This window comes from Ascaphus truei, chromosome 15 (assembly GCF_040206685.1).
Source record: "Ascaphus truei isolate aAscTru1 chromosome 15, aAscTru1.hap1, whole genome shotgun sequence".
Classification (NCBI taxonomy): domain Eukaryota; kingdom Metazoa; phylum Chordata; class Amphibia; order Anura; family Ascaphidae; genus Ascaphus; species Ascaphus truei.
In genome coordinates, this window is record NC_134497.1 from 20,942,902 (window position 1) to 20,970,295 (window position 27,394).

At 49.4% G+C, this 27,394-nt stretch overlaps 1 protein-coding gene across 2 annotated transcripts in view; it reads right to left on the reverse strand.

Annotated features, from left to right (window-relative positions):
- The window catches only part of NECAB3 (N-terminal EF-hand calcium binding protein 3), a 118,787-nt gene that overhangs the window by 44,476 nt on the left and 46,917 nt on the right, over positions 1-27,394 (reverse strand). For both annotated transcript variants that reach the window (XM_075571918.1, XM_075571917.1), the window contains exons 6-7: positions 4,469-4,605; positions 499-611 (exon numbers count right to left, since the gene is read on the reverse strand). In XM_075571918.1, the coding sequence (XP_075428033.1) occupies positions 499-611; positions 4,469-4,605 (250 nt within the window). The remainder of the gene's footprint in view (positions 1-498; positions 612-4,468; positions 4,606-27,394) is intronic.

Genomic DNA, 27,394 nt, shown 5'->3' on the forward strand with positions numbered 1-27,394 from the left:
AGACAGAAACAGACACACATACTCAGAGAGACAGACACAGACACATACTCAGAGACAGACACAAACACACATACTCAGAGAGACAGACACACACACTCAGAGAGACAGACACAGACACATACACATACTCAGAGAGACAGACACAGACACATACTCAGAGAGACAGACACAGACACACATACTCAGAGAGACAGACACAGACACATACTTAGAGAGACAGACACAGACACACATACTCAGAGAGACAGACTCAGACACATACTCAGAGAGACAGACACACACACTCAGAGAGACAGACACACTCACATACACACACAACTTGGTCTAACTGGCTGAAGGATCCAAGCGTTAACCAATGGGGACAGGAGACAATTTAGCTCACAAGTATTCATTAGGCACAGAACATAGAAGCCAGGTGCAGGACCTCCTGTATCAGCTGGGGGGCAGCAGGTCAGCTCCCAACACCATGTCAGTGATGTTGGAAGGCTGGGCCCTTACCAGTGGTAAGTATCCCCGAATAAGAGTCCATAGGGGAGAGACAGACAGACTTCTGGGATCTCCGGTTACACCTCCGTCCAACCCGCTGGGGCTCTGTCTTCTTCACATCCTGACTTTGAGGGGACATGAGGGTTCAGAATCAGACTCAACGCCCCGGCAGTCAATGGGTCAAAAAGCCTCTCCCCGTCTCTACTGACTGCTAAGTAATATCAGCTGTGCGGGTCGAATGCTTGTCTCTGCCAAGTGAGGGCAATGACATCACCAGCCTGGCACTACAAGCTTCGCCTGATGCTATCTGCCATGCTGTTTTAACCCGGTCAGCAAGAGATTTAAAAAGGGACTTTCTTCCCCAAGAATGGCCCAAGGGAGGTTAAGATAAGGATGCAGGGATGGGATTTTTATTAAGATATTGGCCCAAATCCACAAAACGTTTTTAACCAACGCAACAGTGTCCTAAATTAGCTTCACGTTCAGACTAACGCGGTATCTTCAAAGCACAATAACGGCCCGGTACGCCGCGGTTTCTCCCGTATAGAACGTAGCGGTAACTATAACCGCCGTTAGGGATAATGGCATGCAGGTGATATGCAAATGAGGCGGTATCATAACATGGCGTTGTGACGGTGAGGGGGTTACCACTAATAAAGGTTAAGCCCACTTGGTTGCCCCTGAACTGAGTTTTGGGGTCTTAGAGTGCTAGCTCTTGAACCCGTGTATTGTGCATGTGTTGCCTTGCGGTGTGTAAGGGATACAGGCCGGTGTAAAGGAAGCAGGTTATCTTACACGCTATCTCCATACACCGAAAGGCTGTAACATATTGTAACAGAAGCGTGTACAGAAGAATATTTTATTGAGCAGCAGTGTTTTAAGAAAATATGTTGTACTTTATACATGTTACATAAGGCCGGGTCTTTTCATTTCGGGATCAAAGGAGAACTCCTGGCCACCCCAGGTTTTGGTGCCAGGTTGTCTCCTGGAAGTCCCATAGATCAAAGTAACACTTGTGCCGTAGGTGTGAGCAGCCAGATGGGCAGGATAGCCAAGTTAAGTGTGAGCTATCCTGGGCAGTTGTCACCTGCCCCAGACTTTCGGGCATTGAGCCTGTGGGGGTCTTAGAATAGTAAGTGAGCAAGATGGCGATCTGTGCACATGCCCTCTTACTTTTCTGAAGCCATAGGTGCCAGCTTTCACAAACCTGGCAAAGTGTGTAATTGGTCAGCGATGAAATTCCCATGCCGGGGGTTGGTGGACAAGCTGTGGGACTGCCAGTCCCAAAGTGTATAAGACAGCTAGTCACCATCCCAGAGGTGTGATTCCATGTGTGTTACAAGAATTCCAAGCGCTGAGTAAGTCATCTAAGATTCTCAGGGCTAAGTGTCCAGTTACAAGTCTCCAGCAGGAAGAGGCTGCTTGAAGGAAAAGCTGCCTGGATTATTGTGCTGTTTGTTTAGTAACGGTTACTAGGGTAAGCTTGGTCATAAGCCCCTACAACTAGGAGAGGCAGTTTGCGTTACCCCAGATTTCCAAAGTAAGTGTATTTTTAGTGTAAATTGTATTACATTGTGTGTTTGTCTTTTCCTGAAATAAATTACAATTTATTTTACCTCCTTGTTTTGCTCAATCATATGATCCCGGTATAAATGTGTTGATAAACCTGGTCTCCCGTGACAGGCGTATAAACTAAAAGTCCTTTAAGTGTAACGCGGGGACTTAACGTGACGTTAGTGAGGTCATACCTAACCGTGGCGTTACTCACATCCAGACACTGACAGGTTTTTATAGGGTCTGGAGGATGTGTAACCCTCCTTACCCGGCTCTAAAGGAGATCAGATGAACTATACATATTGGAAGTTATAGGGTCTGGATCGGAGTAACACTAAGACATACTTACCGTCATGTTATTGGGAGTTATAGGGTCTGGATCGGAGTAACACTAAGACATACTTACCGTCATGTTATTGGGAGTTATAGGGTCTGGATGGGAGTAACACTAAGACATAATTACCATCACGTTATTGGAAGTTATAGGGTCTGGATGTGAGTAACACTAAGACATACTTACTGTCACGTTATTGGAAGTTATAGGGCCTGGATGGGAGTAACACTAAGACATACTTACCGTCACGTTATTGGAAGTTATAGGGACTGTATGGGAGTAACACTAAGACATACTTACCGTCACGTTATTGGAAGATATAGGGTCTGGATGGGAGTAACACTAAGACATACTTACCGTCACATTATTGGAAGTTATAGGGACTGGATGGGAGTAACACTAAGACATACTTACCGTCACGTTATTGGGAGTTATAGGGACTGGATGGGAGTAACAGTAAGACATACTTACTGTCACGTTATTGGAAGTTATAGGGCCTGGATGGGAGTAACACTAAGACATAATTACCGTCACGTTATTGGGAGTTATAGGGACTGGATGGGAGTAACAGTAAGACATACTTACTGTCACGTTATTGGAAGTTATAGGGCCTGGATGGGAGTAACACTAAGACATACTTACCGTCATGTTATTGGGAGTTATAGGGCCTGGATGGGAGTAACACTAAGACATAATTACCGTCACGTTATTGGAAGATATAGGGTCTGGATGGGAGTAACACTAAGACATACTTACTGTCACATTACTGGAAGTTATAGGGACTGGATGGGAGTAACACTAAGACATACTTACCGTCACGTTATTGGAAGTTATAGGGACTGGATGGGAGTAACACTAAGACATACTTACCGTCACGTTATTGGAAGTTATAGGGACTGGATGGGAGTAACACTAAGACATACTTACTGGCACGTTATTGGAAGTTATAGGGACTGGATGGGAGTAACACTAAGACATACTTACCGTCATGTTATTGGGAGTTATAGGGACTGGATGGGAGTAACACTAAGACATACTTACCGTCACGTTATTGGGAGTTATAGGGACTGGATGGGAGTAACACTAACACATACTTACCGTCACGTTATTGGGAGTTATAGGGACTGGATGGGAGTAACACTAAGACATACTTACCGTCACGTTATTGGGAGTTATAGGGTCTGGATGGGAGTAACACTAAGACATACTTACCATCACGTTATTGGGAGTTATAGGGTCTGGATGGGAGTAACACTAACACATACTTACCGTCACGTTATTGGGAGTTATAGGGACTGGATGGGAGTAACACTAAGACATACTTACCGTCACGTTATTGGGAGTTATAGGGACTGGATGGGAGTAACACTAAGACATACTTACTGTCACGTTATTGGGAGTTATAGGGACTGGATGGGAGTAACACTAAGACATACTTACCGTCACGTTATTGGGAGTTATAGGGTCTGGATGGGAGTAACACTAAAACAAAGTTTCCGTCACGTTATTGGGAGATAACGCAGCGTTCTGCTACAATAACGTGACGGTAACTCTATGCTGATGACATGTAGAAGGGACGTTGCTTCTGGATATAATTAGCTGTGAGGATACACGGTAACCTCAGGGAACAGAACGCCCGCTCCTATTTAAGAGGTTCAATGTCGCTGATTGACAGTTCCAAAAATGTTTTTTAACCTTTAACTTTTCCCTGGAAAACAGAAGCTTGGCATGGTTTGTACAATCTTTACCTAATGTCTTTCTGTGTATCCGGCATTAAATCTACAGGTAAATTGTACTTAATCTTCTGTTCTCTGCTTGCAAAGTAATTCTGGAGGGGTGATTAGCCAGACATATAAAGATCGCAAGCGGTCTGCTGGAATTCAACTGTTCCCGGGGAAATAAACATAAATAAATCATTTACTTTAAGGTGGGGAGGGGGAGTAGAATCTTAGTAAGGACACAGATTACCCCTAGAAGTCGTCTCAAATAATTATACGCGGGACCGAACTTCCAAACGGTCAAAAAGAAAGCAACAGGCCTCCATCAAAGAAGGTGGCGGCCATTTTGGTAACCGTAGCGATGGCTGAGGCCTACCTGTCGCGACCAGCCTGGGCCCCCATTGTTTCCAAGGCGCACTCCAGAGAACCGTGCAGAGAGTGTAACTGGTTCATCGTCTCCCGGAGAAGGAACCGCGTCACAAACTGGTCTGTTCTGGAGGAATTCTCGTAGCCCTGCGAGAAAATAAAAACCCCACGAAATCATTCGTTTAAATAAAGGCCGGCTTTGTATAAGGAATACCTGAGCCTCAAGAGCTTGCAATCTATTTATGCTCATCTGAAGTCAGTCGCAGTACCAGTACTTTCTAACGGTGCTACCGTACGAATTCACTGTTTTCCGGCCCTAATATACGCGGGGATCACACGTAGTCGGACAGAAAGTCCCCTTTTGGGAAGAGTATACCGATCTCATTGGCTTCCTTAAATTAAGCTGAACGTGCTAATAGCAAAAATGTGGCTGCTTTTGTGTCTATGGAAATGGGGGGCACATTATGGGGGAGCCTGTGAATCGGGGGAAGTCTTTTTCCAGCATGTGTTTCCTGTACCGTTGTCCCGACCCGACCTTATCAGAGAATGAATGAGGAGAATCGGAGGAGGAGAGAGGAGGGCTTTGCCCGTGCAAAATCGGGGTGAATTAACACACAGGGACGTCAGAAAAAGAGGAGCAGCCAGAGGAAAACCAAAGCCTCCTCAGGCCGCGTCCTTACTCCCCGCGCCAGCGCACGGCGTGAACAAAAGGCCGTACCTCTATGAGGCAGGCCGTAGAGAGCGCGCCGAAGCGCAACCGGGCGCGCAATTCACGGGCCACGTGAGTGGCTCAGCCAATGAGGGCGAACCGCTCACGTGACGTCACAGGCATGCCTCAGACACGCCTCCCTGTCGTGTCTCCCCCTCCCCATCCCACAGATCGCCTGTGGCCCTAGGAGGGACTGACCCCTTAACCATGTCACTGCCTTTAGTACACTGTGGCCCTAGGAGGGACTGACCCCTTAACCATGTCACTGCCATTAGGTCACTGTGGCCCTAGGAGGGACTGACCCCTTAACCATGTCACTGCCATTAGTACACTATGGCCTTAGGAGGTACTGACCCCTTAACCATGTCACTGCCAGTAGCACACTGTGTCCCTAGGAGGGACTGACCCCTTAACCATGTCACTACCATTAGTACACTGTGGCCCTAGGAGGGACTGACCCCTTAACCATGTCACTGCCATTAGTACACTGTGGCCCTAGGAGGGACTGACCCCTTAACCATGTCACTGCCATTAGTACACTGTGGCCCTAGGAGGGACTGACCCCTTAACCATGTCACTGCCATTAGTACACTGTGGCCCTAGGAGGTACTGACCCCTTAACCATGTCACTGCCATTAGTACACTGTGGCCCTAGGAGGGACTGACCCCTTAACCATGTCACTGCCATTAGTACACTGTGGCCCTAGGAGGGTCTGACCCCTTAACCATGTCACTGCCATTAGTACACTGTGGCCCTAGGAGGTACTGACCCCTTAACCATGTCACTGCCATTAGTACACTGTGGCCCTAGGATGGACTGACCCCTTAACCATGTCATTGCCATTGGTACACTGTGGCCCTAGGATGGACTGACCCCTTAACCATGTCACTGCCATTAGTACACTGTGGCCCTAGGAGGGACTGACCCCTTAACCATGTCACTGCCATTAGTACACTGTGGCCCTAGGAGGGACTGACCCCTTAACCATGTCATTGCCATTGGTACACTGTGGCCCTAGGAGGGACTGACCCCTTAACCATGTCACTGCCATTAGTACACTGTGGCCCTAGGAGGGACTGACCCCTTTAAGCACTAGCCAGACCTTGTAACACAGTATAGGTTGAAAATTGCAGTTTAACAAGCGCCTTTTACATGGAAAAGTAATTGACTGCTGCTGAGAAAATCACAGGTTCTGAGTAACACCGCGCACTGTTTCTCGCTGCCGGGCGCCAGGCGGATTTTGCCTTTATTCATGAACGATAAAGAGGAAAGCTATTTTTGTAACAGTACGAGGAGTTCTCTGTGCTGCTAAATCTATCTCCGTTAACACAGCGTCGGTAACAACACAATACACAAGTGTCACATATATTCTAGTAAATAGAAATACCACCTGTGGCGCATTCACGTGTCTGCCACGCTGCCTTTCCCCATTTTCTCTTAGCATACAGTAATTCCATTGCAGCCAGGGATTCTGGGTAATGACATGCAAATGAGCACTCGCAGTGCGTCACTTTATACTTCTCATCCATTTTAACATGGGACCCCTATACGATTCTGCCTGCCGCATTACACAGCTTTTCAGCACACGCCTGGGTTACAGAAGTGCCGAGCCAGTAAACCTACTCAAAGACAGCTCTTTAGACCTTTTGGGTCTCATCAGCGCGAGGGTGGTTATACTGGCTTTGCAACGTGAAGCTGGTTCCCCGAGCAGCCTCCAACTCAGAGCTTCTCTCCACTGGCGTATTGCTGGGGGGGGGGGGGTTGAGAGCGTTCTGGATTTAAACAAGGATACTAACCCGCTCTATTTAGACAGGTTACCTGTGGATAAGGGCGTCGCGAACAGTGAATCTTTCCGCAACTTGGGGCCTTCCACCGACTTACACATTTCGTGGCACTGTACTTAGGAATGTGCAAATCGGGAAAAACTGACCTCGCCACTGTATAAGCCACCTGCTGGTCCAACCAGCTGAGAATGAGGGCCGACTGAAATACATGACCCAATGGGAATCCCACCTTAATGAGACCTTCGAGAGTCAAGTATGGGAGAGATCTTGGAAGCCACATCTAAGAGTTCTATTCGTATCTCAATCAGAGGATGCCTACAAAGTCCTCCATGAGATGGTGTCTCACTCCACCTGAGGATATCCCAATTTGTTCCTGAGTATTCCCCTAGGTGCCCCGAAGGGATGTAGGGGCATAGCTTCTTTCCTCCACATGGGATGGACGTGTCCGAAAACAGTTATCCCGTTGGGGGGGGAAATCAGAGATTGGCTCCAGAGAATCCTGCATACGGAGGTTCCCCAATACCAGTGTAACACTGTTTCCCCCACCCTCTGGGAGATCTACATACTATTACAAAGCTAGCAGGATTTACATAATGGGCAGGAAAGAAGTGCAGAAGGGGGTACCCTGTTACACCAGTGTTTTTCAACCAGGGTTCCTACGCTTAGGTGCCCCGAGCATCCCTGCGGGCTATATCTCCATTTCTAGGTTAATAGCTCCCTATGAATGCCCTACGAATTCTGAGCTAAACTGCTGTTTTAGAGCACGTCCCCAGACTGACATCAGCACTGATATGAGGAATACGATCAGTGTAGACGCAGGAGCGTGCCACTAATTAAGTCTTATTGGTCTCTCTCTCTTTGATGTTTAAAGCACTTCTCCAACTCGACATCTACCCTGATATGAGGAATAGGATCAGTGTAGACGCAGGAGCGTGCTTTTAATTAAGTCCTACAGGTCTCTGTCTCTGATGTTTAAAGCACTTCTCCAACTCAACCTCAACCCTGATTTGAAGAATAGGATCAGTGTAGATGCAGGAGCGTGCCACTCATTAAGTCTTATTGGTCTCTCTCTCTTTGATGTTTAAAGCACTTCTCCAACTCGACATCTACCCTGATATGAGGAATACGATCAGTGTAGACGCAGGAGCGTGCTTTTAATTAAGTCCTACAGGTCTCTGTCTCTGATGTTTAAAGCACTTCTCCAACTCAACCTCAACCCTGATTTGAAGAATAGGATCAGTGTAGATGCAGGAGCGTGCCACTCATTAAGTCCTACTGGTCTCTCTCTCTGATATTCAAAGCCCTTCTCCAACCCAACATCAGTTCTGATATGATGACTACGATCAGTACAGATGTAGATGCATGCCACCAATTAAGCCGTTAATTGGCTTCTCTCTTTGATGTAAACAAGTTAACAAGCTACTGCACTTGATACACATACACACTGAAATTTACACAGACATCTATCCAACTACTAATGTGGATTTAGGAGTATGTGGCTGATCTCATATTGACAGTATGACCAAGATTCTAGCTGCTTAAACCAGCACAGTATTGTCTGTAACTGCACCTCCCTACCCATCATCGGTACTGATATGACCTAGGATCGGCATTGATGTAGGAGTGTGCTATTGATTCATACTTACCTTCAGAGAGAGTTCATGAGCAATGGATTTTATGAAAGTCACCCCACTGCCTGTGGGCATTATAGTATGATCAACCTTGACATTACCTCCAGATTATTATGTCTATAGGGGAATGTCCATACATACATTGAGAGCTATACTACCGCCTATTCTTAAATGCAACTATCAGTGAAGCATTACCGGTTACTTTATGCAGGTTCGAATGTATTCAGCCAGACACCTTCTGCCTATACGAGGGCAAATCTATATTTATAGAACATTTGGGGACACGTTCTAGTCTTCTAATACATACGAGTGTATGATCGTGAGCACTTACAGTACTCCAACCACGATCCTAGTCACTACACATATGCTGCTTGTATTTTAATACAACAGATATTTGTGTGTGTTACACGTATAGCTTTTCTTAATAAAGAGGGACCGGAGGCAGCAAATCAGGACATATTTGCTATTTCTTTGACGGTGGTGGTGGCGGTGGAATAAAGATATATACGGTAACAGAGAACGGGTAAATATGAACTCAGTCCCTTGCGGAGGAGGAAGGTGGGCAAGGAGTTCGCTGTGTGTAGTAACACACAAATGGTGTCAGGGATAGCTGCCACACACAGTCACTGTCACAGTATTGTAGTTTCTATGGAGATTGATATCTACCTTCCAGTGTTATAGCCTGGGGCTTGGGGAGAGGACGCACTGGCACACACTGATACACACACACACACTGAGTGATACACACACACACTGATACACACACACACACACACACAGATACAAACAGAAGAATGATACACACACACTGACACAGACACACTGATATATACTCACACACTGACACATATACACACACACACTGACACAGACACACTGTTATATATTCACACACACACTGACACAGACACGCTAATATATACTCACACACACATATATACAGACACGCTAATATACTCACACACACACACACACATATATATAAAGGCACGCTAATATATACTCACACACACACACACACACACACACACATATATACAGGCATGCTAATATATACTCACACACACACACACACATATACACACACACTGACACACACACACTGATACATACAGAACACTGATACACACACACTGACACAGACACACACACTGACACAGACACGCTAATATATACTCACACACACACATATACACACACACTGACACAGACACGCTGATATATACTCACACACACACACTGACACAGACACACTGATATATACTCACACACACACACAGACACAGACACGCTAATATATACTCACACACACATATATACACACACACACTGACACAGACACGCTGATATATACTCACACACACACTGACACAGACACACTGATATATACTCACACACACACTGACACAGACACGCTAATATATACTCACACACACATATATATACACACACACACACACACACACACTGACACAGACACGCTGATATATACTCCCACACACATATACACACACACACTGACACAGACACGCTGATATATACTCACACACACATATATACACACACACTGACACAGACACGCTGATATATACTCACACACACACACACACACACGCTGATATATACTCACACACAGACACAATTTCATAGACACGCTAATATATACTCACACACACAAACATATATACACACACTGACACAGACACGCAGATATATACTCACACACACACTGACACAGACAAGCTAATATATACTCACACACACACATATATACACACACACACTGACACAGACATGCTAATATATACTCACACACACACTGACACAGACACGCTAATATATACTCACACACACACACATATACACACACACTGACACAGACACGCTGATATATACTCACACACATATACACACACACACACTGATATATACATATACACCCACACTGACACAGACACGCTGATATATATATATACACACACACTGACACAGACACGCTGATATATACTCACACACACACAGAACACACTGACACACACACACAATGATACACGCAGAACACGCTGATACACAAACAAACACACTGATACACACGCTGATACACACACAGACATACTGACACACTGATACACACGCTGATACACACACGCTGATACACACAGAACACACTGATACACACACTGATACACACACAGAAACACTGATACACACGCTGATACACACACAGACACAGGTGCACACACAGACACACTGAAACACACGCTGATACACACATGCTAATACACACACGCTGATACAAACACAGATGCTGACACAAACAGAACACACTGATACAAACAGAACGCATGCTGATACACAAAGACACACTGATACACTGACACACACAGACACGCTGATACACACACGTCACTGATACACACGCTGAAATACATACTGACACGCTGATACACACACAGAATAACTGATACACACTGATACACACAGATACACACTCTGACACACGTAATGATACACACACTGACACATAAAAACACACATATACAGAGACACACACACAAACGCTGACACAAACTGATACACACAGACACACTGATATACACAGACACACAGGCAATGAACATTTTAATTTCGCATTTATCCGTCCCTCTATTTAAATAACAAAATGATCCCCAAGACTCAGACTCTCTCTATCGGACGCACACCCCGAGAAGTCACTGCTTGCCAGGGGGAAATATTCACTAACGGATGATAGCCATTATTTCATGCTAATAGCCATTCTCCTGACCCGCTAATACCTATTGCACTTTAATAAATGGAGACCCGCATTTGAAGACGCATAATGCGTTAAGGTAGTGAAGGAGTTCAATTCTGTATCATGTATAAAGGGGGTTTCTCCTATTTTGTGCCTGTGTGTGCGAGAGCTTGTAATGTAGGGAGTGTTACATAGGGGGAGGTATAGGCAGGGGTTATATGGGGTAATAGGAGGAGTTATAGGGAGCGGGTATATGGGGTAATAGGAGGAGTTATGGGGAGTAGTTATATGGGGTAATAGGAGGAGTTATGGGAAGTGGATATATAGGTTAATAGGAGGAACTCTTTTTATTGAATTTTTTTTCCAACATTACATTCCATAGAAAAACATTTCAAACAAAAAAAACTGCTCATTATGTACAAACTTATATTATATCAATATTAACTCAGCATGTGTTCCCCCTCACTCCTCAACAGCAACTTCACATTCCTTTTATACACATTTTAATTGAAACTAAATAAAAGCCTTAACTATAACATTAATAACTGCTACCTTTAAAGGATTAATGAACAAACATTAAGCCCCCCCCCCCAAAAAAAAACAAAAAAAACCACACGGTATTACTTTTTCTTTTTCCCCACATTATCCCCCAATCACCCAAACCTCTTGACGGTCACTGAAGGTGGGATCATGTCCAAGTCTGTCTCTCTGGAAACATCCATAGTATGTTCCTCTTCAGATAAGGAAAGTTCCTCTACATCGTCGGAGTCCTCAGCTCTTGACCCCCAATCCTTTCTGAGAGCAGAAAAACGGTTTTTCGTAGCTACCTGAGGAACTTTACCAGCGGGACCTGCAGGACGTCGAAGAGTCCCTCCAAGTTTTTTCACCATGCTCTTCTTCCTTTTCTTTTTCCCCTGTGCCCAAATCTGCTCACTTTCTTTTTCTTTGTTATTATTTTCCCTCACTTGGGTTTCCATCAAAGTAGGATCATCTGATTCCCCAAATTGTTCCCTTGCTGGGAGTAGATTTGGGGAGGTTCCTTCTAAGGGGTCTTCTGACATTTCCTGGGCCTTGTTTACACTCACAATAATTGTTTTTTCTGTAAGAGTATCTGGGCAAACTGCATCAACAGGTGGTCCAGGACAAGCTCTGTCCCCAAGAGGATCTAAGCAAGCACCATCCCTAGGCTGAACCAGACCAACCCCATCTGCAGGCGGATCCAGACATATTCTGTCTGCAACTTTCAGGGCCCGGTCATAAAGTGCTTCATTGTCTTCGAAGTCCACTTCCTGCTCCCATACTTTTGAAATATTATGCCAGGCTTCTGCGCAATTCGTGTATGAATGTCCAAATTTATCGCATAAATTACATCTGATGTTTGTACAACTTGCCCTCTCGTGGCCCAAGGAGTGGCACAAGTTGCATTTTAGAACATCACAAGACATGCTTAAATGTCTGGCTGAACCACATCTATGGCACAAGGTTGGCTGCCCATAGTAAAAACAATTTCCTTTTTCTCTTCCTATGAAGAAGGAGTTGGGCAAATGCTTTGTAACATTGCCATGTCACCAAAGTCTGACTTGCACCTTCCAACCTCCAACCCAAATTTCTTCTGAGTCCATAATTCTTGTAGGTGGAGCCAGTACTTCGCATTGTCTGCCAAGCCATAACAGAATATCTGATATTGGGACTGATTCGTGCCTGAAGAGAATTGTCACCGACTTTGTTTCCGGTTTGGACACAGGAATAGCTGCAAAGGACTTCCATAATTCTGAATTTTTAAGACTCTCATATTTTGTCCAAAAGTAGTCCAGAGCCTGAGGTCTCTTAAAGCTGACATCGTATTCGCATGAACCTGGAACATGGATAAGTGCGTAAATGTCATCTGCACTGAAGCCCAAAGATTCTTTCAATAGATGTTTTCCTACAAAAATCCTATCAGGCTTCATCTCCTCTGCACCCTCATATCTCAATTTTACCACGTTTTTCCTGGAACCAGGGTCACGAATGATGTATGAATGATTCCAGTAAGCTCAACTCATGTCCTCCCTCTTCCAAAGCATGACAAGTCCTTAATGTCTTTCTTAATTTTATTGCTGGATTAGAAAACACAGGAACTTGTAGGTGTAGTGTAGGCAGAGAGTGCTTCTCTATGTGGGATGCTTCTATGGGGTTAGACTATGGTAAGAGAGAAAGGCCTTACCAGGGGTGGATGCAGACAGGTCTGTACTCACTGTAATCTAGGGTGGAAAAGGAAGTGAGGGGCAGGGGTCACACTAAAGGTTGAGTGGGACTGCACTAACTGTCAGCAAAAGACAGGGGAGAACATGGGAAAGTCCATTAACTGGGAGGACTGGAGAAGCTGCAGTAGCAGTTCACTGATTACGTGCTCAGAGGCAAGAAATGCAACATTGTTGCATGTTACACAGGCACAGTGTGTGTATGTGGAACTAATGCCTGCAGCTGAACTTAAGGAGCTGACAAGCAGAAGGGGGGTCGGGCAGGAATGTGATTCTTGTTCCATGACACTCCCCGTCTGGTATCTGGAGATACCACTATATAACTGGAATATGTGGAACATATGTGCAATGCATAACAAAGATAACATCACATTCTCAAACAATGCAAGAGTCCATGTCCACATAGCGATGTGACACCGGCCGGTATCACTGGTATCAAGGTCCCTTGGCCAAGGTTCTTTGGCAAAGGATGCAGGGTGGATGCACAGCTCCAGGTTTGCTGGTTGCACCACAATGTCTTTGTATAAAAGTCTCTGGCACTGTTTCCTTTTAGTCTTGTAAGAGAGCAGTCCTTTTGTCTCTGTAGTTTCACCCACAGAGTGTATCCCCTTGTAGGTATACCAGCCGTGGCAGCCTGTTGCTCTATCACCTGGCGTTTGGCAGAAGGAGAGGGCTTTTGGCTCCTTGTGGGAGCGGATTACTGTCCCTGGAAAACTGGTTGTCGAATGTAATCCAATAAAGGGGGCATCGTTCAGGGAGACTCCCTGAAGCTGAGCGCTGGGGTTGAACATTACCCGGATTTGATCGGGTTCCTGAGGGTGGTAGGCCCCAGGTGATTGGAGGTACCGACATTCTTCGCCTTCCTCCATTAGAGGTGCAGGCTTTGCGTGGCCGGTAAAGAATATCTTCTGGATGAAGACCACAAAGTTGTTTTTGGTCTCTGGTTCCCTTTGTAGGCCGCAGAGGTGCGAGGTGAACCTAGAGATAGCATGTTCTCCATTGTTTGGGAAGCGCCTCCTTGGTGAACGGAATGGTAGCGGAGTCACCCGACTGCTTAGTCCGTCTTTAGAGAGCTCCTTGGCTGATAACTTCGGGAATCCTCTATCTTCCCTTGATGGTGTTTGCTTGTCATCGTTCCTTGTTGTCTGGAACGCTATGCACCGTAGTTCATCGGTACATTTCTCTTGCACGAGAACATCTCCGCGTAGTTTGGTGAAACGCTTTTGTGTTTCTTTGTTGACTGCCATCGGGAGGTTGTTTTTTCCCTGGACATGACGAAGAACAGTCTCTTTTGTCCTTGTAAATCCTTTTGGGAAATGTCTCTGCAACTGTCCCCTTTTACGTGTTTGAACGAACAGTCCTTTTGACACTGTGGCTTCGCCTGTGGGGCGCAATCTTTTGCGGCTATGCCAGCCGTGGCAATTGGTTGCTCTGTTGCTTGATACTCTGTGGAGAGGAACAACTGTACGTCTTAATTGTGCCCTTGCTCGCGGGAGTATTGTCTGATTGTTTGTTGTTTTTAGGACGATCCCTTTGTCGGTCACCTTTGGGAGGTTACTCTCTTCCTTCGGTGGAGTCGACTCATCATCCTTGGCTGTCTGGACTGCTGAGCATCCTAAGCCATTGTCGCATCCCATCGGCGTGAGGATATCTTTGTTGGTCTCAGGGGTGTGACCTTGTCTTTTCTCTTCACTTGGCCCTTCGGTCACTTGGAGATGGCCAAGACATGGTTCGGAGAGAGATGTGTGTCCACATTCTGTCACCTCCGATCTGCGAGAATCAACGTAGTCTTGCCCGTGCTCTTTGTTAGTGCACGAGTTGCCCACTATCACCCATCCTAGGTCAAGTCTTTGGGCGTATGGCGCGTTGTGGGGTCCGTTATGCTGTTTACGGACTTTATGTACCCTCATGATGTCCCTACCGAGCAGCAGCAGGATCTTGGTGTCTTGTTCCACCGGCCGGATGTGGTTGGCTATTCCTTTGAGGTGGGGGTAATGGAGTGCCACGTCTGGTGTGGGTATCTCGTCCCTATTTGTGGCCATGTGGTTGCACTCGATGAGTGTGGGAAGGGGCATGTTCACTTTGCCGTCTATTGAGCATATGGTGTAGCCATTCACTCTTCTCCCTGTGGTCTCCATTTGACCTGCGCACGTTCTGAGAGTGTAAGGAGAAGCACCGTTTTGTATGTTAAACATGTCGAAGAACTCTGACCTGACCAGTGATCGGTTGCTCTGGTCGTCGAGGATTGCATACATCCGAATAGCCTTCTCAGGTTGTCCCTGGGGGTGCACTGCGACAAGGCATATTTTGGAGCAGGACATTTTGTCACCTTCTTTTCCGCAAACCTCAGTGCGCTGAGATGTGACGGATGTTAACTCTCCTTCTTCTTTCTCCCCGCCATGCTCCGCTATGGAGGATGGGTTCTTGAGTTGGTGGAGTGTCATCGCCTCTGGGTGTAACGCAGTCACGTGCTTGTCACTCTCGCACACTGTGCATTTGATCTCTTCCTTACAGTCCCTGGCTAGGTGAGTCGTGGAACCGCAGCACTTGAAGCAAACTCCGAATTCTCCAAGTAACCTCTTGCGTTCCTCTAGGGACTTCATCCTGAACCCAAAGCACTTGTTGAGTTGGTGTGGCTTCTTGTGTATGGGACATTCCCTGTTTGGGTCCCTTGGTTCCTTGTCTCCGGCGACCGACTGATCGAGAGTAGTTTGGGTCGTGGGAGGCACGTCCGTCCTGCGGGCCGAGATGGGTGTTTGGGGGTTACCATATCTCGTCGCTGGTCTCTCGTTCCTCAGGCTGCTTGCACTGTATGTGGTTTGCGCACCCAAGATGAAACTGGGATCGTTCCTTGTCCTTGCCGCTTCGCGAATGAAGCTCAAGAAAGCTGAGAATGGGGGGAAGACAACCTGCTTCTCCCTTTTGTATTTGGAACCTTGTGAAAGCCACCTTTCTTGGAGGTTGAAGGGTAGCTTCTCCAGGATGGGTCTCACTCCACGAGCTGAATCTAAGGCGTTGAGACCTATTAAGGAGTGGTCTTTTCTTGCGAACTCCAGTTCTTGCAGCAGGTCTCCAAGATCTCGTAACTTCGAGTAGTCTTTATTCGTGATCTTGGGGAAGCTCTCGATTCTTTTGAAGAGTGAATCCTCGACTGCTTCGGGGCTGCCGTAGGACTCTTCTAGCCTTTCCCACACTAGGTCAAGACCTACTTTGGGTTGATGCGCGTTTGCCGTCCGAAGTCTCTGCGCTTGCTCCCTGGATACGTTCCCCAGGAACTTGACTAACAGGTTGAGCTCTTCCCTTGCTGAGAAGTCCAAGCTGTCGATTGCGTCTTTGAACGTGAACTTCCACGTCCGGTAGTTCTCAGGGCGGTCGTCGAAGCTGATGAGTTCTGCGTGCACCAAGTCGCGCCGGATCATGTACTTGGCTATGTCTGTCAGACCTGAGACATCGGCGCGTTTGTCCCGTTCTGAAGTAGTTGCTGGGAGGGTCCGTGCGGTCGCCTCTTCCTTGGCATGGACGCGTGATGACTGCTGGCCAGTGTGAGGGGCTGTTTTCTCCCGCGTGGGTGTACCTGGATTGCGAGCCTGTTGTGGTGCATCCGTGTGCGCGCTGGCGTGTGGATCACTGTTGCGGCTGTGGCTATCCCAGGCAGCATGTGCCATTGATGGAGCAGCGTCTTCTCCTCGTGGTCCTAGCGAGTCTTCGGTATCTGTGGAGTCGCTCCATCCGTGTTGAGATGGTGCGCTGGTGTTCACGCTGAAGAGGCTCCTGACGTAGTCTTCAGTGCGTTGGACTGGATCCTCTGAGGCTATCCGTCTGTAGGGTTGCTCCCCGCCATCCTGTTGCGCGGCTGCCTCTAGGACTTCAGCTTGGGCTATGGCGGCAGCGGCTTCCTTCTCTTGATTAAGTGCCTCTAGATCCGCGTCCAATTCGGGCTTTTTACGCGCCGCGGCAGCGGCGGCATTTGCAGCGGCGGCGGTAGCAGCGGCATTGGCAGCGGCAGCAGTGGCAGCGGCGGCGGCATTCTGCTCCTCCTCTTCTATGCGCGCTCTTTCTGTCCTTACGGCTGCCTCTCTGCGACTATATTCAGCCCTGGCACGTGCGGCCTCTGCGGTGGCTCGCGCCCTGGTAGCGTTCGCGCTTGCGCTGGACGCGTTGGATTGGGCTGATCTTGCTGACCTGGATGAGTGCCTGGATGTGCTTGAGCGCTGCGATGCGGTCTCCAGGAGGAGCTCTTTTCTCTCGCTTTGGGCGTCTGAGATGGCGGTCTGCACGACGCCATCGCGCTCCAGGTCAATCGCCTTTTGCAGATCGCGTTCCCGCGTGCTGTCTTCTGTGTCAGTTCTTGTCAGATAGGTGAAATATGCCTGTGACAGCGTTACGTAACGTCTATGGCTTGACTTAATCTGAGTAATAGCTTGCTTAATCTGGGTTTCTTGATCGCTAGCACTTGCGACATTACTTATCTCACGATCAGTGTCCTCCCAGGCCTTCTCTAATTTAGCGCGGTGCACTTCAACGTCAGTTTCGTATTTTTCGCGGGCCTTTTGTGTCAGTGCGACTGCCCGTTTGGGCCTTGCGCCTGCCTGCGCCTGTTGCAGTTGCGCGGCGGTCTCTGTGTCTGAGTGATCGCTCTCCTGCGTGATGTCTGGTGAGGCTCTGAGTTCTGCCATGCTGTAGGTGTGTGTAGGCCTTTTGCCAGTGCGTGTGGCGTGCGGTCTTTTACCTTGTCAGCGAAGGGCGTCTGTCTCAGATGGTGCCGAGCGGTGTCCTGCAGCGTGCAGCGTTGGGGTAGCTGTACTTACAGGTGTCCGTAGGCTCCTCACTGTGGGGCTGAGCAGCGGGTGGACTCAGACAGAGAAAAAGGCAGTTAGGTATTGTGAGAGAAGCACTGCTTGTTGCAAGGCTGCTGTGCAGTTGCAGAGGCTGCTCTGTGTTAGCTGTGTAAGCTGCAGGCTGCTTGCAGTTTTAGCTACTTGGTGCTTCCTTTGTGTGGTGTAGAGGTTGCTCTGTATAGCTGTGTAAGCTGCTTGCTTGTACTGCTGTAGAGGCCACTCTGTATAATGGAGTCTGGAGTAGCAGCTCCTGTTAGTGTCTGTAAGGCACACGATAATCTTTTCACTGTTCTGTTTAAACTGCTGCTTGTTTTTGCAGAAAGCTGTAGCAGTTTGCTGTATAGCTGTGTAGAGCTGCACTTTTGTAGCATGAAGGCTGTGAGTGATAGCTTCTGCGTAGACCTCTAATACACGGTCTCTCTCTTACTTTCCTGGAACCAGGGTCACGAATGATGTATGAATGATTCCAGTAAGCTCAACTCATGTCCTCCCTCTTCCAAAGCATGACAAGTCCTTAATGTCTTTCTTAATTTTATTGCTGGATTAGAAAACACAGGAACTTGTGGGTGTAGTGTAGGCAGAGAGTGCTTCTCTATGTGGGATGCTTCTATGGGGTTAGACTATGGTAAGAGAGACAGTAATCTAGGGTGGAAAAGGAAGTGAGGGGCAGGGGTCGCACTAAAGGTTGAGTGGGACTGCACTAACTGTCAGCAAAAGACAGGGGAGAACATGGGAAAGTCCATTAACTGGGAGGACTGGAGAAGCTGCAGTAGCAGTTCACTGATTACGTGCTCAGAGGCAAGAAATGCAACATTGTTGCATGTTACACAGCCACAGTGTGTGTATGTGGAACCGATGCCTGCAGCTGAACGTAAGGAGCTGACAAGCAGAAGGGGGGTCGGGCAGGAATGCGATTCTTGTTCCATGACAACGTTCCTCCTTTTTAAAGGTTGTGCATTTCTGGTCACAGCGCTCACAAAGGATCTCCCACTCCAGGCTGAAGGGGGTGCTGTGTGAACTGGGGTTACCTTGATGCCATTACTTTGCTTTACCCCATCTTCTGATTGGGCCACTCTATCAGGAACTGTTTGGATAGGAGCAGCACTTTCAGTCTCTACAACCTTAACTTCACTCCCAGGCATTACAGGGTTAATGCAGTCTCCATTGCTGCTAATTACCACCTGCTGTTCTCCTCGCTCAGAGTTCTGAATCCCAGGACCAGCTAATAAGCAGGGGGGTGGTTCTGTAAGTCCAGGTGAGCATGGGTTCTCTGGCTCACTGCTCTCAGGCACAAACTCCATTTCCAGCTGATCTCCTCTCAGAGTTTTTAGGTTCTTGCTTTGCTGCTCTCCAGATTTCTTTGTAATTTCTTTAACTTCTCCCAGCGTGGGAGTCTGAGATAACCCCACATCACAGGTGTCTGCTGCTTTCTTTGCATGCAATGGTCTTTTAATCAGATCTTCTGCTATTAACCCCTGGGATGCTGGAAGCTCTGGAACAGATCCTTGCTCACAGTCTGATACACCCTGAGGTGAGTCCCCTTCCCTGAAGTCTTTGGACCCTATTACAGGGCTGTTACCTTCTCCTGTGGAAACCTTTAGCTTCCGGTCCTTTGCTTTCTTTTTTTGCAACTTTACCCTTTGGGGTTTTCTTGGCAGTTGGTGGAATTAAACTGTCAGGATCTGAATCAGAATTTTCCTGGGATAAGTTCTCTGTTTTATCTTTAGACTTTGCAGACTTGTTCTGGGATCTAGTTTCTCTCCCACTTCTTGTAGGCGTCACCAAACTTATCTTTTCTTGTGAGCATTTAATGGGGTTTTGGCTTCCGTTTCCACAATATGAATCTGCGCCTTGTTCTGCACTTTGCTCTGCACCCTGCTCAGCATTTTGCTCTGCGCCCCGCTCTGCACCCTGTTCGGCACTTTGCTCTGCACCCTGCTCGGCATTTTGCTCTGCGCCCCGCTCTGCACCCTGCTTGGCACTTTGCTCTGCACCCTGTTCAGCACTGTGGGTTAGCATTTCAATAGTTTTTAAAAGGGAACGTTTCTGTTTGACTGGAACTCCTGTTATTTTAGCAATCTCAACCTCCAACCGGGTTAATTCAACATGCAGATGATTTATTTGCTTCTTGGGCGTGTCTACCTCACGACCACGACATCTCTTTAACTTAATATTTTCTATTTCCAATTCTTCTACCTTCCTGTTATACTTCTTCAATAAAGCTCGTTTCTCTTCTTTTTTAAGCAGATTCTGTTCTGCCCCTTCCTTTCTCTCCAAACTCTCCTGTACCTTGCATTCAGCCTCACCAAGGCCTACACCACTGCTGCAGCCTGCGGCCTCTCCTACTTCCATCTCCAACTCACAGCCACCGACCCCTGGGTCTAAGGCCATCCTGGCTCCCCAGCAGGAGCTCACCTGCAGCCCATCCTGGAGGAGTTATAGGGAGGGGTTATATGGGGTAATAGGAGGAGTTATAGGGAGAGGTTATATGGGGTAATAGGAGGAGTTATAGGGAGCGGTTATATGGGGGAATACGGGAAGTTATAGGGAGCGGTTATATGGGGGAATACAGGGAGTTATAGGGAGCGGTTATATGGGGGAATACGGGAAGTTATAGGGAGCGGTTATATGGGGAATACGGGGAGTTATAGGGAGCGGTTATATGGGGAATACGGGGAGTTATAGGGAGGGGTTATATGGGGGAATAGGAGGAGTTATAGGGAGCGGTTATATGGGGAATACGGGGAGTTATAGGGAGGGGTTATATGGGGGAATAGGAGGAGTTATAGGGAGGGGTTATATCGGGGAATACGGGAAGTTATAGGGAGCGGTTATATGGGGAATACGGGGAGTTATAGGGAGCGGTTATATGGGGAATACGGGGAGTTATAGGGAGGGGTTATATGCGGGAATAGGAGGAGTTATAGGGAGCGGTTATATGGGGAATACGGGGAGTTATAGGCAGCGGTTATATGGGGAATACGGGGAGTTATAGGGAGGGTTTATCAGAATAGATAGAGGGAGAGGTGGCAGGAATAGTTATGTGAGGAATTCCTCTGCACAGTGTTATAATGATGAGATGAGGGGGATCAGACTGAGACCGGGGAATCTCAAACACCAGCGTTCAGTAATCTGACATCACAGCGCACCGGCCCTTTACATAGAATATGCTGTGAGGCCGTCTTCCCCGCGCTGGTAAATACTTTATTCCCATTCATTTCAACGAGGCTAAAATCTTCTCCAGCGCTGGGAGGAGGTCGCACATACTAGATATGGAGGGACAGCAGAGCCTCCTCCTCTGCCCTGTATCCTGGAAGAACGGCGCCCGCTGAGCCTCTGCAGAACGCGGTTATATCCAGTGTGTGTGCGGCGCTGGAGCAGTGAGACGGGTAATCCCCCCTCTGGAGTTTATCCCGGAGCGGAGTATTCATGCATTATTCATAATGTAATCCATTCCCTGCCGGAGCTGCCGGCGACGCTGCAACAGCACTGCGCGGGAGGGGGAGAGGTACAATACACCAGGGATATATATATCAGTCCAGAAAACAAGGCACTCACATATGCGCAGGTAAAGGTGCTATGTAGGGTGCAAACCGTCCAGGTGTCAGCAAAGCACATCTGATATGAGAAAGCAGGACAGGCACTCCAAGATCAGGAATTAATTTCACCTTTGAATCTTGGCGTGTGTGTGTGTGTGTGTGTGTGTGTGTGTGTGTGTGTGTGTGTGTGTGTGTGTGTATGTGTATGTGTATATATATATCCCCTCAAACAACACAAGGATTGACAACCATGCACAAAAAATAAACCCCCTCCCCCCCCTCTGAGATAACTGGAAATATGCTAATTGGATCCCCTCCTCTCTCTCCTTCTCTGTCCCCCTCTCTCTCACCCCACTCCCTTCTTCTCTCTCCCCCACTCCCTTCTCTCCCCCCTCTCTCTCCTTCTCTCTCTCCCCATCTCTCTTCTTCTCTCTCTCCCCTTCTGTCTCTCCCCCCCTCTCCTTCTCTCTCTCCCCCCTCTCTCCTTCTCTCTCTCCCCCTCTCTCTTCTTATCTTTCTTTCCCCCTCTCTCCCCTTCTCTCTATCCCCCCTCTCTCTTCTCCTTCTCACTCTCCCCCTCCCTCTCCCCTCTCTCTCCCCCTCTCTCTCTCCCCCTCTCTCTCTCCCTCCCCCTCTCTCTCTCTCTCTCTCTCCCCCTCTCTCTCTCTCTCCCCCTCTCTCTCTCTCCCCCCATCTCTCTCCTCCCCTCTCTCTCCCCCCTCTCTCTCTCTCTCTCTTTCCCCCTCTCTCTCTCCCTCTCCCCCTCTCTCTCTCCCCCTCTCCCTCTCCCCCTCTCTCTCTCCCCCTCTCTCTCTCCCCCTCTCTCTCTCCCCCCCTCTATCCCCTCCCTCCACAGTTCCCCCAATATAGTTACCGGTTTAGTTGCCGTTGTTACGACCTGGACATTTAAACGGTCGTCCAACAGAAAGCCGCAATATCAGCCCACAGATTAAGTTGCGGCTTCCCACTGGCCCGTGGGACCTGCACAATTTGTCGGCCATTTTGATTTTCCTAAAGCAAAACTCCGGCAACTAAACCAGTGTTTCAGGAACGGAACATGCCGCCGATTTCACATTTATTCACTTCCTGTGCACAAATAACCTTTTTTAAAACCTTCCCTTTGCCTCCGGCGTCATTTTAATTCTATTTGGTAATATAACTGCCCGGCCCCTTTATCTCTTTGCCAGCAGCACGAGGCTAAACCAAGCACAAGCCAATAAACGTGGGCCATATACACAGCGCGTGCAAATGCACCTTAATGCAAAATATATAAAGAAGAGACACGGGGTACAGATCGTAAAACCCCTCAAAAGCGTTTGGATACAACCGAGATATTTAACAAAATACGGGTCTATGAAATAAATAATGTTCTTAAGATAAACCTGACCCAGAGGGCTCATCTCCCGTCCTAAATACCCCCCCACCCCAGCCAACAGGTCAGGTTTTGAGGATATCCCAGCTTCAGCACAGGTAGCGTAAGCAGTCTCAACAGAACTGGCTTAATCAGTCCCCGCTTCCGCACAGGTGGCTTAATCAATCTCTGCTTCAGCACGGGTGGCTCAATCAGTCCCTGCGTCAAAGACTGAGCCACTGATTGAGCCACCTGTGCTGAAGCTGGGATATATTTACAACCTGACCTGTTGGTGGGGTCTTTAGCCCCTTGCTGCCAGGGGGAGTTTCCTGTCCTCTGGTCTGGCATGGAAGGGTTAATCATGTAAGGGCCAGTGACGGTGTCCTGGGGACGGAGGTTAATAGGAGCTGGCTGTGGCACCCGGTGTGCCCTCTGCCCTGGGGGACGGAGGGTTAATAGGAGCTGGCTGTGGCACCCGGTGTGCCCTCTGCCCTGGGGGACGGAGGGTTAATAGGAGCTGGCTGTGGTACCCGGTGTGCCCTCTGCCCTGGGGGACGGAGGGTTAATAGGAGCTGGCTGTGGTACCCGGTGTGCCCTCTGCCCTGGGGGACGGAGGGTTAATAGGAGCTGGCTGTGGTACCCGGTGTGCCCTCTGCCCTGGGGCACGGAGGGTTAATAGGAGCTGGCTGTGGTACCCGGTGTGCCCTCTGCCCTGGGGGACGGAGGGTTAATAGGAGCTGGCTGTGGTACCCGGTGTGCCCTCTGCCCTGGGGGACGGAGGGTTAATAGGAGCTGGCTGTGGTACCTGGTGCTCCCTCTGCCCTGGGGCACGGAGGGTTAATAGGAGCTGGCTTTGGTACCCGGTGTGCCCTCTGCCCTGGGGGACGGAGGGTTAATAGGAGCTGGCTGTGGTACCCGGTGTGCCCTCTGCCCTGGGGGACGGAGGGTTAATAGGAGCTGGCTGTGGTACCCGGTGTGCCCTCTGCCCTGGGGGGCGCAGGGTTAATAGGAGCTGGTTGTGGTACCCGGTGTGCCCTCTGCCCTGGGGGGCGGAGGGTTAATAGGAGCTGGCTGTGGTACCCGGTGTGCCCTCTGCCCTGGGGGACGGAGGGTTAATAGGAGCTGGCTGTGGTACCCGGTGTGCCCTCTGCCCTGGGGGACGGAGGGTTAATAGGAGCTGGCTGTGGTACCCGGTGTGCCCTCTGCCCTGGGGGACGGAGGGTTAATAGGAGCTGGCTGTGGTACCCGGGGTGCCCTCTGCCCTGGGGGACGGAGGGTTAATAGGAGCTGGCTGTGGTACCCGGTGTGCCCTCTGCCCTGGGGGACGGAGGGTTAATAGGAGCTGGCTGTGGTACCCGGTGCTCCCTCTGCCCTGGGGGACGGAGGGTTAATAGGAGCTGGCTGTGGTACCCGGTGTGCCCTCTGCCCTGGGGGACGGAGGGTTAATAGGAGCTGGCTGTGGTACCCGGTGTGCCCTCTGCCCTGGGGGACGGAGGGTTAATAGGAGCTGGTTGTGGTACCCGGTGTGCCCTCTGCCCTGGGGGACGGAGGGTTAATAGGAGCTGGTTGTGGTACCCGGTGTGCCCTCTGCCCTGGGGGACGGAGGGTTAATAGGAGCTGGTTGTGGTACCCGTGTGCCCTCTGCCCTGGGGGACGGAGGGTTAATAGGAGCTGGCTGTGGTACCTGGTGTGTCCTCTGCCCTGGGGGACGGAGGGTTAATAGGAGCTGGTTGTGGCACCCGGTGTGCCCTCTGCCCAGGGACGGTGCCTTGGGGGGCGGAGGGTTAATAGGAGCTGGTTGTGGTACCCGGTGTGCCCTCTGCCCTGGGGGACGGAGGGTTAATAGGAGCTGGCTGTGGTACCCGGTGTGCCCTCTGCCCTGGGGGACGGAGGGTTAATAGGAGCTGGCTGTGGTACCCGGTGTGCCCTCTGCCCTGGGGGACGGAGGGTTAATAGGAGCTGGCTGTGGTACCCGGTGTGCCCTCTGGCTTTAGTTAGCGAGTCTGTGTCAGACTAATTGTAGCGTGTAGTTGCAGAAGATGCTCAGCGCTAATGTCTGGAGACACCGCTGGGAGATGCTGATGTGGGCAGTTATAAGAGCAAATACTGCAGTGTGTGTGAGGGAGGGAGAGAGAGAGAGAGAGAGAGAGAGAGGGGGGAGAGAGCAGGTGGAGAGAGAGACAGAGGAGACAGAGAGAGAGGGAGAGAGAGAGGGGGGACAGAGAGGGGGGAGAGAGTAGGAGGGAGAGACAGACAGAGAGAGGGGAGAGAGAGAGAGAGAGAGAGAGAGAGAGAGAGAGAGAGAGAGAGAGAGAGAGAGAGAGAGAGAGAGAGAGAGAGAGAGAGAGAGAGAGAGAGAGAGAGAGAGAGAGAGAGAGAGAGAGAGAGAGAGGGGGGGGGGGAGGGAGTAGGAGGGAGAGAGAGACAGAGAGAGGGGAGAGAGAGAGGGGGGGACAGAGAGAGAGTGGGAGGGAGATGGAAGAGAGAGAAAGAGGGGGAGAGGGGGGCAGAGAGATAGTGGGAGGGAGAGAGAGGGGAAGAGGGGGGAGAGGGAGGGGGACAGAGAGAGAGAGAAAAAGAGGGGGAGAGGGGGTGGGAAGGAAAGATGAGGGTGGGAGGGATGAGGAGAGGAAGGGAGGTGTGGGAGGGAGGGAGGTAGGGGGGAGAGGGGGAGGTGGGGGGCGACAGAAAGTGAAATGGGGAAGAGAGGGGGAGGGAGTAAGGGAGAGGAGAAAGAAGGGAGAGATGGAGGGTGAGACAGAGAGGAAGGTGAGAGAGAGAGGGAAGGGAGAAAGAAGGAGGGAAGCAAGATGATGGGGATGAAGGAGCAGGGCGGAGAGGGAGTGAGGCAGAGTGGAGGGGGAAGGGAGAGATGGAGGATGGAAAAGGGGAAGACAGAGTGAGGAAGAGGGGAAGGAGGGAGGAGAGAGGGAGGGGGGAAAGAGGGGAAGGGTGAGGGAGAAAAGAAGGGAAGGAGGGAGGAGAGGGGGAGAAAGAGAGGAGGAAGAAGAGGAGGTGAGAGATCAGGGGGTGGGAAATAGAGTGAGAGAGAGAAGCAGAGGGGAGAGAGCAGGGGGAGGGACAGAGAGGGGGGAGAGAGAAAGGAGTTGGTTATGATGGCAGCTGAATGAAAAGAAGAGAACAGAAAAAGGAAGGAGGGTGAGAGAGAGGTAAGGAGGGAGAGAGGGGGGGAGCGAGGGAGGAGAGGGGAGGGAGAGAGGAGGGAGCGCGAGGGAGGGGGGGAACGAGGGAGGGAGAGGGAGAGAGAGGAGCGCGAGGGAGGGGGGAAGCGAGGGATGGGGGGAGCGAGGGGATGGGGGGAGAGAGGGAGAGAGAGAGGTGGGGAGCGAGGGAGGGAGAGAGGGGGGAGCGATGGAGAGAAGAGGAGAGAAACCGTACAAGTGAAGAGAGAGCTGGGAGAGAGGAACGGGGAGACAGAGAGGATAAAAAGCTAAAGGCAGGGGAGGGGGGGTGGCACCTACGCACATATGTACACACACACGGCACCTACGCAGCACCTACACACATACCTACCCTTGCACCTACGCACATACCTACCCACGGCACCTACCCACGCACCTACCCACAACCTACGCACCTACGCACATACATACCCACGCACCTACCCACATACCTACCTACGCACATACCTACCCACACACCTACCCACATACCTACCTACGCACATACCTACCCACATACCTACTTACGCACATTACCTACCCATGCACCTACCCATGCACCTACCTACGCACATACCTACCCATGCACCTACCCACATACCTACCTACGCACTACCTACCCATACACCTACCCACATACCTACCTACGCACATACCTACCCACACACCTACCCACATACCTACCTATGCACATACCTACCCACACACCTACCCACATACCTACCTACGCACATACCTACCCACGCACATACCTACCCATGCACCTACCCATGCACCTACCCACATACCTACCTACGCACATACCTACCATGCACCTACCCACATACCTACCTACCCACATACCTACCTGCGCACATACCTACCCATGCACCTACCCATGCACCTACCCACATACCTACCTACGGCACA